The sequence below is a fragment of the Staurois parvus genome, unplaced genomic scaffold, assembly GCF_062004578.1.
Source record: "Staurois parvus isolate SC_StPar_1 unplaced genomic scaffold, SC_StPar_1.0 ptg000544l, whole genome shotgun sequence".
Classification (NCBI taxonomy): domain Eukaryota; kingdom Metazoa; phylum Chordata; class Amphibia; order Anura; family Ranidae; genus Staurois; species Staurois parvus.
In genome coordinates, this window is record NW_028318340.1 from 3,661,942 (window position 1) to 3,680,187 (window position 18,246).

Sequence of the window (18,246 nt, forward strand, 5' to 3'; positions counted from 1 at the left end):
AAATACAACTCGCCTAATAATTGTGCACACAGTGTATACTGTTCCAAATTGTATGCTGCCCATATATTCTAAAGATCTTTGTATTATTATAATACTAATATTAATACAGCAGATGAAATTTATTCTTTTTTTCACAGAGTTCCGCCCTGTTTGTTATGAGGAACCTTTACATTGGTGTTCTGTTGCTTATTATGAACTGAACAATCGGGTGGGTGAAACTTTTCAGGCATCGTCTCGCAGTGTTCTCATTGACGGTTTTACAGATCCCACCAACAACAAGAACAGATTCTGCTTAGGCCTCCTCTCTAATGTCAATCGCAACTCAACTATTGAAAACACCCGTCGGCACATTGGGAAAGGTAACTTAAAGTGATATTAAAGGGTTTTTTGTTTTTCCCTAAGATGCCTCCTTAGCAAGCCATGTGCTATGGGGGCACCCATGGGCATGCACTTTGCAGGGCTATGTGCATCCAGTAAGCCATGCCTCCATTCTCTCCCCAGAGGAGTTTGACTGACAGCAACAGGAGCTTGTGATGGTGTGATGGCTGCATTCATTTTCTTTTTTACTGGGCTTGGCTTGCTTTATTTTTTCCTGGTGATCCTGTTAATAACACCCTTCCTGCCCTAGGGTGACATTGCACACTCACTGTATTGTATCTATGGAGGTGTGGTTTTGTCAACCTAGGATAGGACTATAGAACATCTTCCCCTATCATCATCTCTCCGTCTGAGGGGAAGGGCCTGCAGTCCTTAGTGGTAGCTGGGAACAATGTAACTGATAAGAGTGCTGTACAAGCAGAGAGTCTCTGGCAGAATCAACAGATATTTTTGAACTTACAGAGCAGATATAGCAATATGGATTCAATGGTATATTTAACAGACTGAAAGTGATCAAATAGGAGAAGTTTGTTAGGGTTAACATACACTTTTAGGTTCTGAAAAGCGTGTGATTTTCATTGCGACTTTACAGTGTGACTTGATGCCACTTTGATGTGACTTTGGATGAGTGCAACTTTGGTGCAACTTTGGCTATGACCAAGGATGATTGTTTGTGCTCTACAAAGTCACACACAAGTCACATGTATATCATTCAGGTGTGACTTTGGAGGGTTTACATTGAAGTCTATGGCCCTCAAGTTGCATAAAAGTCAGACCAAAGTAGTGCAGGAACTACTTTCAAGTTGCTGTGACTTGAAGTCGCACAGATAGGAATGATACTCATTGGGAAACATGTGGCATGACTTGAACCTCAGAGTTGCATGACAAGTCGCACAAGTGTGAGTGGTCTCTTAATATATATTTGAAAGACTTTCATTATTTTTGCTTGACAAGTGCAAAAAAAATCTGTTGATCCTGTCAGAAAGCTTGACAGCTTTTGTGCTCTCTGCATTTACTGCACTGTCCTCAGTTACACTGTTCTCACCTATCTAAAATAAAAGGAAAAGATGCCGAAAAAAGAAACATAATGTAGCCAACACATCTAAGGATTGGTAAACGTGTATGTATTACTTTTTTATTCTTTGATTTAGTTCCATTTAAACTAATGAAAGCAGGTGCAAATGATCAGATACCCATCTAATGCCGCATTACAAGTGTCTGCAAAGTGTTATTAAGGCCAGAGCTGGGTATTCATACATATCAGATGACGTGCTGACTGGCTGTTGCCAAGAGGAAGTAGTTCTAATATTTATTGAACAAACCTGCTAGTCCTCTTTTTCTGGAAATGTTTGCAAAGAATTTACAACACTGTAGCTGTCACAATGCATTATTTTTATTAGAGGACAGGGTGAAATTAACTGTTTATCAAAAGTTTTTTTTATTATGCTGTATTTTGTCAGATTATTTTGGCTTATTTTTGTAAGAAGTTTATTATTCATGATATCTTTATACCACTTTGGCCCCTTTCACACGATCGTCCCGATTGGGTCCGCTTGTCCGTTTTGCCGGCAGACCTGATCGAATCCTCCATTCTCTTCTATGGAGCGGCAGGTGTAAACAGTCTTATGCTCATTTACACCCACCTACCTCCTATCCGATTCGCTAAAAGCAAATGGAAGTGGTTCCATCTGGGCGGATCAAAACGGATGGCAGTTGGGTGTAAATGGACAGCCTGTCTGTATAAATTCGACTGTCCATAGAGCAAAGCGGAGCAGACACGGACTTGTCATCCACCCGTTGCGCTCCGCTGAGCAAGGGGATTCCTTTTCGAGTGAAAGGGGCCTTTGACTTCACCAGTTCCCTTGACAAACATTTAAAAAATGGGAGAAAAACTGATTAAGCCCAGGTACACACTGACTGGGGCTTTGAAATCGCACTACTTCAACGCGATGTCAGAGCCACTGATCAGTGCGACTTGCCGACATCTGTGCGAGTTTGATTGTTTCCCCCTGCCTCTGGGAGAAGTTTCACACCACTGGAGCGGGAAATTAAAATAAGTGCCCTGAATATTTACTATGCCTTGGCCAATCCCTTGGGATGTGTGACTAAAAGGTAATCTGGTTGGTGGCAAATAGCCTGAAGCCTTGAGGAGATTGTCTTTTCCCTGCCAGAGATTGATCTGTGAGCTTCAGGGGGCTGCTTGCCCCTGAACCTCCTCTGGACTGATTGTTGGACTTCTCTATCAAGAGATCAAATCTGAGGATGTAGCTTCTCTAGGACTTCTGCGTAGAGACCCTGGCTGACTCCCTAAAACTGCGTTATGAGAGAGCTGCCTCATGGTCCCCAGCTATGAGACTTTAACTATTCTGGAGCTATCTTATGGTCCCCAGCTATGACACTTTTTATATTCTGGAGCTATCTTATGGTTCCCAGCTATGAGACTTTAACAATTCTGGAGCTATCTTATGGTCCCCAGCTATGAGACTTTTATTATTCTGGAGCTATCTTATGGTCCCCAGCTATGAGACTTTATTCTGCAGCTATCTTATGGTTCCCAACTATGAGATTTTTACCTCTTGAGCTATCTTATGGTTCCCAGCTATGAGATTTTAATTATTCTGGAGCTATCCTATGGTCCCCAGCTATGAGATTTTAACTATTCTGGAGCTATCTTATGGTTCTCAGCTATTATTTATTTATTACAGGTACTTATATAGCACTGTGAATTTACGCAGCACTTAACATATATATTGTACATTCACATCAGTCCCCAACCCTCAAGGGCTGAACAATCTAAAGTTCCTAACTTACATTCATACATACACATATTAGGGCCAATTTAGACAGGATCGAATTAACCTACCAGCATGTCTTTGGAGTGTGGGAGGAAACCGGAGTACCCGGAGGAAACCCACGCAGTCACAGGGAGAACATGCAAACTCCAGGCAGGTGGTGCCGTGGCTGGCATTCAAACTAATGACCCGAGTACTGCCAAGCTGAAGTGCTAACCATTTAGCCACTGTGCTGCCCATCTATGCAGCTATGGCACTTTAACTATTCTGGAGCAATCTTATGGTCCCCAGCTATGAGACTTTAACTATTCTGGAGCTATCTTATGGTTTCCAGCAACGAGACTAATTATTCTGGAGCTATCTTATGGTTTCCAGCAACGAGACTAATTATTCTGAAGCTATCTAATGGTCCCCAACAATAGGACTATTTTGGAGCTATCTTATGGTTCCCAGCTGCAAGACTTTAACTATTCTGGGGCTATCTTATGGTCCCCAGTTATGTGACTTTAACTATTCTGGAGCTATCTTATGGTCCCGAGCTATGAGACTTTAATTATTTTGGAGCTACCTCATGGTCCCCAGCTATGGGAAAATAGACTGTTCTGTAACTACCAAGAGAAGACTGTCCTCTGCTAACTGCTCTTAAGCGTTTTGGAGTGTCCCATGCCCCTTGTCTTCCACCTGTTAAAGTTTTGCAAGCAATAAATCATAAAAAGACCCCCCCAGACTGTTTAATCACACGGAGTGAATGGACTGTTGCTTGTGTGACTGGTAGCTTCTACACTGCCAGGGAAGGTACTATTTAAATACAGCAGCGGGGGTAGCACTACCAATGAATTTCATGATCTTGATGATCTTTTTTCTATATTGAAAGTTGCTTTTGGATGGTCCCTTTGGGAGAAAGCTGAATATAATTTAGCACCACTTTGCTTTCCTCTCGCCTTTTTGTATCTAGTTAACATGGTGTGTGCTATACATTCTTTAAATGAATGGGCAGGAAGTATATGGCCTCATGCACACTGCTGCTCCTAAACGTGAGTTTAGGAGCTTTTTGCATTTTTTTGCCAAAGCCTCTGAACTCAACTCAGAAAAAGCCAAGTGTCCATGCACACTTTTACCTGAGTTTAGGAGCAGCAGAGTTTAAAGGCAGTTAAATGCTTCTCTCCTGAATGCAGGAGAATCACTTTTAGAAGTGGAACGTTTTGGCAAAAAGTCAAATGCGGCAAAATCGAGTGTAAACGTGCCTAAGCACTAGCCGCATTTAGTGCATTTATTCATTTCCATGGCCAGTACAAGCACTAATTGTGGATAAACACGGTGCCACGTTTAGCGTTTTTCTTCTGCCAGGATAGTTAACATCTAGGGGAGTTCTAGTGTACATGTAGCGCAAGGCCATCCCTGGGGAACATCTAAAAATGAGTAGACTATTGAATGGAGTAAGTGCAGTTCTGTATAACAAGATGATGTCTTTGCCCCTAGGAGTTCACCTCTACTATGTCGGCGGTGAGGTATATGCAGAGTGCGTCAGTGACAGCAGTATTTTTGTACAAAGTCGCAACTGTAACTACCAGCATGGCTTCCACCCAGCAACCGTGTGCAAGATCCCAAGTGGCTGCAGCCTGAAGATATTCAATAACCAGCTGTTTGCCCAGCTTCTGTCACAGTCCGTTAACCAAGGGTTCGAGGTGGTGTACGAGCTGACCAAAATGTGCACGATCCGGATGAGCTTTGTAAAAGTAAGCACTATTATTTTTTTTTTAATGTAATGGTTATCGATCACCCTAAATCCTTGCATTACCCCTCTCTATACCCTTACCCTAAAGTCTCACTAGCACTAGCCCTTCTTCTACTCCAGGGGTCTCCATTTTTCAGTAGTTTACAGATGAGTATTTAATACATGATTAACTGATTAAGCTGGTTTCTTAGCGCAGTGTTTCTCAACCCTTTTTCAGTCAAGGCACCCTTTGAAATTATGGACCGCCCCAAGGCACCCTTTGAAATTATGGACCGCCCCAAGGCACCCTTTGAAATTATGGACTGCCCCAAGGCACCCTTTGAAATTATGAACTGTCCCAAGGCACCCTTTGAAATTATGGACCGTCCCAAGGCACCCTTTGAAATTATGGACCGTCCCAAGGCAGCCTTTGAAATTATGGACTGTCCCGAGGCACCCTTTGAAATTATGGACCGTCCCGAGGCACCCTTTAAAATTATGGACTGTCCCGAGGCACCCTTTGAAATTATGGACCGTCCCGAGGCACCCTTTGAAATTATGGACCGTCCCAAGGCACCCTATTCTGAAATGGGGTGCCTCTAGACTGTCCATAATTTTAAAAGGGCACCCCATTCTAAAATGTATAAAACTATTCTAATAGTTTTATATAACGCAGCAACATCCACATACATAGGACACCCAACATTAAAGGTGATTTATTTTTCCAAAGAAAATACACTTTTGCACCCTGGTACGGACTAGTATTCCAATGTTTCTCTTCTCCCTCACTGAGATGTGACCCCAGCACTGACGGAGAGGGGCGGGGGAGGGTCAAACAAAGATGCTGTGCAGGCAACCAACATCCTCCTTATCAGCTGATGCTGTCACTAGTTGTCAGGACACCGGTGACTAGAAGGTCATAATGATGCACAATGAAAACCTGTGACTTTGTGTAACTAAAAGTCAGGCCTGTTCCACCCGCTGGCTTGTATACAAGTTTTGGGCAATTTTTAGACATTTTGCCAAGGCACCCCAGAAGAAACCTCAAGGCACCCTGGTTGAGAAAGGCTGTCTTAGAGCATTAGGTTTTCAAACCAGAGAGCACCTCATTTACACTTGTGCTTGGAGGGCAGTAAAAATGCATGCCTGAGTTGCAATTTTACCACATCCCAAATGCTCCCCCTTTTGCTGCAAAGGCAGCAGAGGGGGGAGGAATACATATGCTGCGCTGCTTTGCAATTCAGTAGGCAGTACCACCCGCTGAACATGATCCTTTCAACTGATGTGGCACTAGCATGGGGTTAAAACAGGCAGTGAAGAGGCAATACCATGCCTTCTCACTACTTTTCAAATGCCCTCTGAAGAGTGATTTAAACGTGTTTCTTTTCAAATCATTTATTTCTGTATGGAGCCCTATGGAGCAAACAGGGAACATAGCAGGGGGATGAGTAAAATTGTTTTAGATTTGAATCACATACCTGTGAAATGACCGGCCAATTCATATCAGGTACTCCTTTGCACAGTGAATTCTTGTATACAATAAAGCAGATCAGCACCTCCAACATATAATCACAGAAAGTTGCTTTATAATATTCAGTCAGAAGCATCAGTTTGTAATCAAGACACATACATACTGCTATACAATTCATAGCTGTCAGTTGATACTCAACTTATAGGGTTTGATTTACCTAAAGGCAAATAGACTGTGCACTTTGCAAGTGAAGTTGTACTCTGCAAGTGCAGTTGCTCAAGAGCTTAGTAAATGAGGGGAAGCTCTGCTGATCATCCAATCATGTGCAAGCAAAAATGCTGTCTTTTTTTTTTTCCTTATTGGGTATTCTTTGCAAAGTGAAGCTTCACCTCCTTTACTAAGCTCTGGAGTAACTGCCCTTTGCAAAGTGCACAGTCTATTTGCCTTTAGTCAATCAACCCTATAATCTTCAGCATTCACCCCAAGCAGGTCTTGTATCCAGACTGCATTTGGCTCATCGCTAGCAGCTATCACTGTGTAGGCTATCAGGCTGGCAGCTAGCCAGTAATTTGATTTGACCCTACAGGCCTTTTTCCCAGCTGCCAAGTGAATTGTATATGGACGTTTTATAGACTGACCACTGAACATGAGCTTCTGACTACAAAGTCCCATCTATAACCCTTTTGCACTGGCACCACCCAGCCCCTTAAAGGGTTTCTGATGTCGGGAGGCAGAGTTTAGGGTCATGTGACTGCTGTGATTGGCTATCACAGTGGTCACATGATCGGAAAGCTCCCAATCACTGAAGCACTGGTAACTGTGCCGGGAGCGTGCAGGTGTGCACTCTCAGCACATGTTTGTTTAAATCAGGTACGCAAATAAGCGGCGTCAAGGCCCAGCCGCCGAGAGGCTGCATATCTGCGTACCATTGGCGCTAAGGAGTTAAAATACAAAATAATATGAATAATACCAAAGATGTTATTAAACAGCATGCTGCAAAACACATTTATTATCCAAACATACTAATATTTATATTTCTATTTAACCACTTCCAGACCGGACACTTTTACCCCCTTCCTGTCCAGGGCAATTTTCAGCTTTCAGCGCTATCACACTTTGAATGACAATTGCGCTGTCATGCAACACTGTACCCAAATTCATTTTTTACCATTTTTTTGAGACAGATAAAGCTTTATTTTGGTGGTATTTATTCACCGCTGGGATTTTTTTTTTTTTTTGCTATGTAAATGAAAATATCCCAAAAATTTTTTAAAAAAAGGGTTTTTTTTAATAAAAATTTGCAAATAAATAAAATTTCATCATAAATCTTTGGCAAAATTTATTCCGTTATCTTTTTAGTAAAAAAAAAATCCAAATTAGTTTATAACCAAAAATTATAATTCTTAAACATTTTTTTTACATTTTTATTTTTTTTTTATATTATTATTTTTTATTTATTTTATTTTTTTTACATACTGTCACCCTAGCAGTACAGTGTCACCATGGTGACACTGTACTACTTGTGGGGGGGTGATGAAGATTTTTTTTTTTTACACTGATTGCTTTTACACCCATATAGGGTGTAAAAGCAATCATTTCTCTTTCTCTCTGTGTGCATTCTTGCACTCATTGAGAAGTACTGAGTGAGCTGTGATTGGTCACAGCTTGTCACATGGTACAAGGCTGTTGTGAATAGCCTTGTACCATGTGACCTCTGTGATCATTCACAGATTTCACACGTAGTAAGCAATGATGTCACAAGTGACATCTTGCTTACTACTTTGCATGTGATCACTGATTGGCCAATCAGTGATCACATGATCGGGACCTCGTACAGAGGTCCCATCCGACGATCGGTGTTTCACTGTGTTCGGAGGACACAGCGGGCACCGGATCACGGTGCTGCACGCTCCCAGGGAGCGGGCACAAGCAGGGTGCGGGGAGGCCATTTATAAATGGCCACCCGACCCTGCAGTGCCACCGTCCGGCCGTTTATATGCAACGGCCGGTCGGGAAGTGGTTAATTGGGAACATCACCATATACAGCAGCCCTTGCAATCATAATAAATACATATATCCCAGATACCTATATAATACCTGAAAGCATGAAATCAAATATCAGCTTTAACAGAGTTATGTAATTCCAAAAGTTATTTTCAGTTTTGTTTATTTTAGATTTGAGAATTATTGTCACATGGCTGAAACAAAGATGCTTAACCTTGTTGTAATGCTTTGTGAATTAGGCCTTTTGGCCTTGTCCTCACCACACAGTGCTTTATTGTGCGTGTAACACGTGTGGGCTGTTGTGTGGTGAGAGCACACACCGCTGTGTTTTGCAGTGCATTGTTCAAACACATTGTAAGGCTTTTTTTTTACAAGTGGTTGTAAACCCTCACTTATACCCAGTGTAGTGATTGGCCTCAGGTGATACAAATCCTCCTACACAAGTTGTACCTATTTATCTGCAGCCTCCTGTTCTCTATATGTGTTCTAAGTGCTAAATTTATAGAGCTTTATACAGCTCAGTTGTGAGAGTTCTGAAAGCTGATTGGAGAAAAAGGACACATCCCCCCCTTTACACAGCTCACAGGAACAGAGCTGAGGCTGTCAATTTGCTGGAGGCCCCTCCTGGTCACCTTTTTTCTCTTGGTGTCTTGTCAGAAGTGATTCATGCAGATAGCAGAGGAATGAAGCAGGAGACAGAAATGACACTTAGTGCTCTTAATTGAGACAAGCACACACTATAGAGGGATATGCTTTGTTCATATTTCATGTCTGAGGTTTACAACCATTTTAAACTTTATACAGTTCTTTGTACTGCGGTGTGTTGTAGCACATTGATGTGCATTGTATGCAGCTCTTTACATTTTTACATGTTTTGTAGGCTGTGCTGCTAAAAAATACATGTCTACATAGCAGAACATACCAATACATCTGTTGGAATGTGCAGATATGGGTAGATTCAAAACAATTGTCTATTCTACTGTCATGGACATTCTGCCCTCCAAAAGTCCTTATTTCCAAAGACACATTCAGGCACTGCATGATGTAAATATAGCACGTATTCTTATTACATTTGGGGTATTCGTTATTACTATATATTTTCCTGTGACAATAGAAGTACATTGTTTATCTCCATTATGCTATGTACAACAACCACATCTTGTACTTACATATTTGTAGAAACCTATGCATTCCCTTTAACCAGTTGAGCCCTAAAATACTTAAGGACAAATTTATAAGGCAGTGAATATGACATTCAACAAACATTCACTGTAGGTGAACCTTCAAGGTGCATGTGTTTTATATGGCGGGATTTAATCCACCACCAGTGAATTCTTGGTGAAAGTCACATAACCCCCCGGTCACATCAAAGCCGATTTTGAAATCGTGTGATTTACAGTGAAGTCGCACAATTTCAAAATTGGGTGACCTACTGATTTCAGTTGCGATTTGCAAGACATCTGACACAGATGTCTATGCAAGTCACAGCAAAAGTAGTGCATGCACTACTTTAAAAATTGGTGCTGCTCCAACCAAGTCAGAACCGCACAGATATGACCGCTCTAATAGCAGACAATTGGGTGCGACTTGGCATAGATTTGCAAGTCGCACGGCATGCAAATCACATGCCAATTTGCACCCGATGTGACCGGGGTGTAAATGTTTTTTTTTAAATACATTCCCAACTAAATAAAATTTTAGTTAACTCTAATTAGCCATTATTTATTCCACCCTCCCCTTCTCTCCTTTGTTAACCTCTTCGCGCTGGCTTCTGAAACTCTTAAAGGGCCAGGAGGCGGGTGGGGTTTTAGGGTCATGTGACCGCTGTGATTTGCCTTCACAGTGGTCACGTGATCGGAAAAGGTCTCGATCGAAAGGGGAGATCGGGACCTTTCCATGAGTCACGGACATATGTGCTGGGAGCGCGCTGGGCTCGCGCTCTCAGCACATATGTATTTTCTAATTGCACTCAAATATGCGGCCGCTCGGTGTCAAGGCCCAGATGTCAAGAGGCCGCATATTTGCATGCACTCGGCGTCAAGGGGTTAATATTTGTCTACTGATTTTTTTATGTTAGCTTTTTATTCATTTTCATTCGTTCGTTCATTTAAAGAAAAAAAAACAAAAACAACTTTTATTTTATTTGTAAGCAGCTTTTTAATGTTTTGTACTGGAATTTCAGTGTCATTATAAATGGGACAAATTAAAGAAGTACAGCCAAAGCTCTTTTGGCTGTACTTTTCCTCCTGTGTTCGTTCTGTACTCCTGTGACCCATTTTCAGCTGATAGCAGGCTGAAGCATGTTGTCGGCTGATGTCACTCAGCCAGTCCAGGCTGGAGAAGGATCCCGGCTTTAAAGTCGGGATCCAGCCCAGAGTCTGTAGCGGACCTGGCTCAGCCTGTCAGCAAGCCGCTGAGACCCTGAACCAGCTGCTCTCTCCACCTTCGCAGCCCAGCTTTCCAGTGAGTGCACGAGGGGGCAGAGCAGACAGCGGTGACAGCTCTCAACGATCAGCGGTCATATGATCACTGAGTTTTCACCTTTAGAGCTGGCAGTGGGACAGATGCAGCATCGGACCAATGCTGCATCCACCTAGGTAAGTATAATTTTGGGGGTAATAAAAAAAAACAGATAAGTAAAAATATTTTATTACCTATGCAATTTATAGACAAAATAACAAAACTATATATATATATAGATATATATATAGATATATATATATATATCTATATATAAAAAAAATGTTATTAAGCATGAATAGCAGAAATGTCAAACATTACCTTGTTTCCTTTGCACATGCAAACGCTGAACTGGTTAAAATCCTGCCTGTTTTATTTTTCAGGGTTGGGGAGCAGAATATCACCGTCAAGACGTCACCAGCACTCCATGTTGGATTGAGATCCATCTTCACGGTCCTCTACAATGGCTGGACAAGGTTCTGACCCAGATGGGCTCCCCACACAATCCCATCTCTTCTGTATCATAATACAAATGTCCGGAGTGCTATTGCAGGCAGTGGCTTAAACATGATCTTTTTTCTTTCTTTTTAATTACTTAGTGATTTATACTGTAAATACTTAAATTTCAGTGTATGTCCCGTGGCTTTTGTGTGTAACATAGAGAAAACTGCTGAAAAATTCACGTTCTATGTTTTTGATATTCTAAACCATATTTCTATGAAGATAGCACTTCACTGATATGGCATGCAGTAGATTTTAAAAGAAAAAAAAAAAGCGCTTTAGTTCTTGGATGTAAAATTATTCTGACTTGATGCACTTAAACACGGTACACCACATAAAGATTTTTATCTGTTTTCTTATTTTTTTTATATGAATTTTCTTTATTGGTAATTTCACACAGATGTGGTTTAAATAAATGTTTTTATATGTTTATTTTATATTTAATTAGAGAAAAGCATTTAAAAAAATTATTTGTTTTATCTTGCAAAATGTTTAAATTTTCAGCAATTACTTTTTTTTAATACATTTTCAACTCCAAAAGGCTTAAGTTTACCCCAAAAATATAAAATTGTATGCAGTACTAAAACAATGGTCATTCAAAGCTTGTAAAAACAAGCTGAAAAGAAAGCAAGCTCTTAAAGCACTTTTAAAATAATTTTTTTATTATGGAAATAAAAAAGGGTGTTACTGCACAGAGTGGTCTCTTACCTCCTTTTCTGTAGTCCCCTACCGGCGCTGTCCACTCCTCCTCTTTTCAGAGTGCTCCCTCAGCAAGCCATGTGCTAAAGGTGGCACCCGTATGGGCTTGTGTGTCCATAGACACACAAAGTTCATCTCAGCCACGCCCTACCACTCCCCCCTCACAGGATTTGACTGACACCAGCAGGAGCCAATGACTCCCGCTGCTCTCAGTGTAGCCTGTGGGAGCAGGAAGAGAGGAGAGAGGACCTTCCACCGTGTACAGAGCTGGATCGATAGAGGAGTCAGGAAAGTGGGAAAGAAGGGTGAGGAAGAACAGCTAGTGGAAGGTTTTCTTAACGTAATGCAAAGAATTGGGCTTAAATGTGTTTAAACAAAGTTTGAAAGTACTAATCACCCTTCTTACGCTGCAGTGTTCCTCCCTTCATATCTTCTTCCATCTCCGGACACACCATCTCTGGACACACCATCTCCCATTGAATAGGGCATTTTACTAAGACTTGGTCTCAGTACTACATTGGCTGCCTGGGTGCCCCAACAGGCATTGCCTTATTGAAAGTTTCATAAAACACTGCAGCCAGAGAGAAGGTGAAGCTTTACAAACACTTTAGAGCAGGGGTGTCCATCTGGCTGCACTCCAGCTGTGGCCAAACTACAATTCCCATGAGGCATTGCAAGGTTGAATGTTACCAGAATGACTCCCAAAGGCAGAGGCACGATGGGACTTGTAGTTTCGCAACAGCTGGAGGGCCACCAGTTTGATACCCCTGCTTTAGAGGAAAATACACTAAAATGCAACTAAAGAGTTCCTTTAACAAGGCTTAGTGAGCAGTGTTCCATGTGCAGACAGGCAGTGACAGGAAAGCTTCATTGAACAAAACATCAGCACAAAAGAAGTCAAGGTGTGCACTTAACCTGGTGCAAATCGGCTGTTTTTAACAGAGAACATCTCGGCACAGGACGCAGGACTTTAGATGACAATCAGAGAAGCCAGAATTTTGGTGCCCTACAATTCAACGGCAGGAATTAAAGTAGAATTAGAGATATGCCTAACTAATCTGTAAAATGCCCCTCCCCCTCCTAACACAAATTTTGACTAACCTGTGTAAGGGAGATGTATATACTTACCTATTTTCAGGCTTCTCTGGCTTCGCCACGTTCTCCAGCCAGCAACAGCAGCAGGGGAGAAGAGGCAGTGCCAACAACCGATGAGCAATGGCAAGCCTAAAGGTGGTGTCACCGCTACCGGGCATTGCCAGCCATTATTGAGCACTCTCTCCTGTAGCCAGCACTGGCTGACACAAGGGAGATTGTGTGACCAGAACTGTCTGAAAATAGGTAAGTATACAGATCTTTCTTACACAGGTTAGATAGAATAGGTGGGGAGGGGACATTTTTAAGATTAGTTAGGGATAGCCTAGAATTTTACTTTAAAATGGTTGCAAAGGCTCAATGTCTTTCACCTTCATGCATTCTATGGATAAAGGTAAAAAACCTTCTGTGTGCAGCATCCCCCCTAATCACAATCCAGCACGATGTGCATGAGAGCATCAGCTCTTTAGGGACTCTCTGGCTGAGACAGCCACAAGAACCATTGGCTCCCGCTGCTGTCAGTCACAGACAGTGAGAAAATGAGCAATGAGGAGAAAGGGGGGGAGCCATGGCTCACTGTGTGAATGGATACGAAGAACAGCGGCTCGGGAGTGAGCCTGCTTGGGTGCCCCTAGAGCAAGCAGCTTGCTCTGGGGGCATCCAAGCATGCTTACTCCTGAGCCGCTGGCTCTGCGTGTCCATTCATACAATGAGCCATGGCTCGGCCCCTCTCCAGGCAGGAGCATCGCTGGGGACCCGAGAAGAGGAGGAATGGGGCTGCTCTGTGCAAAACCAGGTAAGTATGACATGTTTGTTATTTTTTTTTTTTTAAATTGACTTTAATTTCACTTTAAGGCAGGTCATATACAATGCAATTTTCTTTCTTGCAACCACGGATTACAGGAAAGAAAATCACTCAATTCCCCCATTAACACAGTCCGTATTGATGGGGAATGCCTCTCATGGAGCTTTTGTGTTCTCCCGGCATGGGGGCTGGGGGCGCTGTCCTTGCCAGGAGAACACATTGATTATTGCTAGCAGCTATAGCAGCTCGCAATACTCACATGCTGAAAATCTGACATTCTGGTTGTACCCAAGGCATTCTATGGATCGACTTGGGTACAATCAGCCTGCCCATAGATGGTTACTGCTGAAAGGGCCGAGATTCAAACCCACTATGGTGGCTTTAGTTATTGTTAGGTTAAAGGTTAAATCTTGTGTCTATAGGAAAGTGCTGTATGCTTTCAGGTGCATTGAGCATGTGTTTCAGACATTTCGCAAGTGCTTCTGACCTAAACTACTTGTACATTCCCATTGACTTATATTGGGATAACAGCAGCTCTGATGCCAACAAAAACATGTCCACAAACTCCAAGCGTCTTTTCAAACCATACTGCAGATAAAAATGAAAAGAATAGCACGTGCAGCAACATACATCCTCATGCATATTTATGTGCATTGTGTTGCTAAGGTGTGAACCAGGCACATACAGTAGAAAAGCAGCAAGAACGGGACAATGTGTGATTAGGAGCCACGTTAGAAGTATCCACATTGTGGTACCATCCCAAACTTTCAATCAAAGCAGGAACAAAGGAGCAAGCATAATTAACCACACCTAAGCAGAAATGTGGAACTGTCTTGCTCAGAAAAAAGGGGACTTTATATGTACTTCACAATGGGATACATACACAACACAAAACCATTGTAGTTACCAGTCAGAAAAATGGAGGTCACTAGACATGGTGCGATTAAGCCCCTAGGGCTGCATATGCATTTTCACTGCATTTTTATATGCAGTAGTGTAAAAGGACCCTTAGGGTCTGGTTTAGCAATTAAAGAGACCCTGTCTCCAAATTAAAACATTACAGTTAAAAACAGCACAGATCAAGATGTTAATAGCTTGCATTGTATTTCCCTTCCATAAAGAAGTTCTTTTTTGACTTGCTATGTTTCTTCAAACTTGCTAGGGAATTGACACTTTGGAAAGTCTCAGTTCTTTATCATAGCTGTTCCTATGGCTCTATTAATGTTAAAATGAATGATCTGGGGACGAGGTCTCTCTAAGTTTAAATGTAGGGCTTTGGTAGTTAAAGCGTTACACAAAGTACCTACCATGCCTAGTCCTTCTGATCAAAACTTTCCAAACTTCCCCTCCTGTAACTGTTTACCGGACTATTGGCCTGTGGCCTCCTGCAATGTTTATATCCTGCAGTTGTAATCTTCTTCACCACATGATGTGATTGTGCTGCGGTTCCCTAGACTTCTGTAGAGTCTCCTAAATCTGCAAGGGAAGCTTCCATATTTCTGTCTTGAGGGGTTCCTTTAATATTTTAAGGTTTGTACGTGTGTGGGTGTTAAGTTTTAGGGTCAGGTTAGGGCTTAGGGCACATGCAACATGTTTTTTCACTTGTTTTCAGAGCTGAGTTGAGAACTAATGGAGCAAGATTCTTGCCCCTGAAGACCAGAATATTGACCCTACCGACACACTAGTTACATTTTGCTTCAAAGTACATTCATTTTCATTTGCTGGTGGTGTAGCTTAAAAAAACACTATGGGGTTGACTTACTAAAGGCAAACAGACTGTGCACTTTGTAAAGTGCAGTTACTCCAGAGCTTAGTAAATGAGGTAAAGCTTCATTTGTAAAGTATACCCAATCAATCACGTGCAAGGAAAATAAAATAAAAAAAAACCCAACAAAAAACAGCATTTTGATTGCACATAATTGGATGATAGAAGTCAACAGAGCTTTTGCTAATTTACTAAGCCCTGGAGCAACTGCACTTTGCAAAGTGCACAGCCTATTTGCCTTTAGTAAATCAACCCCAATGATCACATCAGACCATCCCTTTCTAAGGCTAGGATTGCTCAGTTAGGATAGTCTTAGAACGTGTGTTAAAAGTAATGTCCTAGATCTAGGGAGAATAGTTTCTGCACTGAAGATACACTATTGAAATTCTGAGAAAACAGCTACAGTAATTTGATGTTGAGATGTGTTTAAGTAGAAACAGAGACTTATTGTATTCTGTTCCTTTAGTAATAAATCCGTTTTTCTGAATAAAAAGTAATTTAGAAATCTTTATTCATTGTTGTATGCACTGTATCAATAAATTAAATATTGAAAAGACTGGGTCAGTTTTTTGTATGGCTTTTCTTTGGGTATTCAGGACAATTTCTTTCTCAATTATAATAGGAGGCATGGGGGTCTATTTACTAAAGTGGGAGAGTGCAAAATCAGACTCACTTCTGCATTGAAACCAATCAGCCTCCAGGTTTTATTGTCAAAGCTTAATTGAACAAGCTGAGTTTAGAAGCGGATTGGTTTCTATGCAGGAGTGAGCCTCATTTTGCACTCTCCAGCTTTAGTAAATAAACCCCATGGTATTTTAGGGTTGACCTACAAAAGTCTAATAGACTATTCATGGTGCAAGGGAAGTTACATTTTGCAGGGGAATTCGCTCCAGAGCTTAGTAAATGCAGTGTTTCACTTTGCACAGAATACCCAATCACATGCAAAGAAAATAAATAATAAATTTGTTGCTTGCACATGATTGGATCATGGAAAACAGCAGAGCTTCACTTCATTCACTAAGCTCAGGGGAAAATTATCTTGCAAAGTGCAACAGGTATTAGCAAGTCAACCCCTTAGTCTCACTCCCCAGAAGGGTCCATGGATTTCTAGGTCATGATGAGAATGCATTTTTTTTACTTTGGCTGCCCCTTGAAAGAAACAACACGCGAGCATGGGGCAAACATGTTCTCCTCCTCCACATCCCACAATGCAGTGCTTACCTTGGCAATGTAATCTATGCAAATACCAACTAGTTAAAAGTCTGTATTTGAATTTCCAGAAGGCTGAAGCAAACAATCAGAAGCAGCCTGGTGCCATAACATGCCTATTATCTCTACTGTATTATTATTATTTCAGTTGCATTGTCACAGGTTTACTCTGTAGCAGACAAAGTAAAAATAATTGGGCTCATCCATTCTTTTTAAATTTCCAGTCCGCTTAAATGAGAATTGTGCGAAATATGTTTGTTGCTTTGGAGATTTCTTCAGTTGATAGTAAAATCCTTAACAAGACAAAACATTCCACTCTGACTAGTTTACCATCGTAAAATGCAAAATTTGATTATCTCCAGTGGACAGTACATACTTCAAGAGCATTTACAACCAAAATGGAACAGAACAGCTAGAGTCATTTTAAGTGGTACCGTGACCTTCATGTGCCTTGTATAAAGTTCCAAAAGTTTAAAGCCCCATGCATGTAATGTACAGCGCTGAGCGAACTATCGGCGCTTTATAAATACTGTATAATAATAATAATAATGCATTGATCTGACCTGCAAATACAGACTTTAGCAACTACAGTTGAACTTCGCTTTGTCACCTTCTGCCTCTTCTTATTGGCCAATGAGGCCACCCATCATACATGTAAGCTGATCCGGAGGCACGGTAAGTGGGGCAAAGTGAAATTTGAGTTTGTAAAGTTGCAGTTCGCATATCACATTGCCTAGGATGGAGCTCAAGGAACAGTTATAAAAGTACAGTATGTAAATGCTCTTGTAGACACCTCTAGCTTACCATCACTGATATTCTAGTACAGTCTTTCTCAACCTTTTGAAATAACTTTCCAGTCTCAGGGAACCCCTGTTAAAAATGACTAGCTCATGATACATTAGTGTGATGGTCAGTTGGAAGATTGTTCCTTACACTTGTGGTCATTGGAAATAATTATCCCCTTACAGATAGCAAAAAATATCAATGATGTCAGGGGGAACTTGTTTGGGAGGCAAAAAATGCTCATTACTTAAGGAACCCCTAGCAACCTCTGGAGGAAACCTAGGGTTCCATGGATCACTGGTTGAGAAACCCTATCCTAGTACATGAAATGTGTCAGTAAATACATAGGCTTCCATTGCTGACCTCCCCTCCTGTGAGAGCATTCTGCCTGGCTTGTTATATTGATGCTTTGGCTTCAAGACATTGACCCTCTAACCTGGAACAAATTTAAAGATAAGGAATTCTGACTTTTCATGGATTGATTTTGGTTTATGCTTGTTCCATGCCTGAGACTTTGAAGTACACTACATGGCCAAATGTTTTTGGAGACTTGACCGTCATACTACTATAAAA

The 18,246-nt window shown here is 41.5% G+C and overlaps 1 protein-coding gene across 2 annotated transcripts in view; it reads left to right on the plus strand.

Annotated features, from left to right (window-relative positions):
- The window catches only part of SMAD9 (SMAD family member 9), a 77,556-nt gene extending 61,318 nt beyond the window's left edge, over positions 1 to 16,238 (plus strand). For both annotated transcript variants that reach the window (XM_089690847.1, XM_089690848.1), the window contains 3 exons: positions 138 to 359; positions 4,650 to 4,906; positions 11,203 to 16,238. In XM_089690847.1, coding sequence (XP_089546973.1) covers positions 138 to 359; positions 4,650 to 4,906; positions 11,203 to 11,346 — 623 coding nt within the window. In that variant the 3' untranslated portion in view covers positions 11,347 to 16,238. The remainder of the gene's footprint in view (positions 1 to 137; positions 360 to 4,649; positions 4,907 to 11,202) is intronic.
- The last annotated feature ends 2,008 nt before the right edge of the window (positions 16,239 to 18,246 follow it).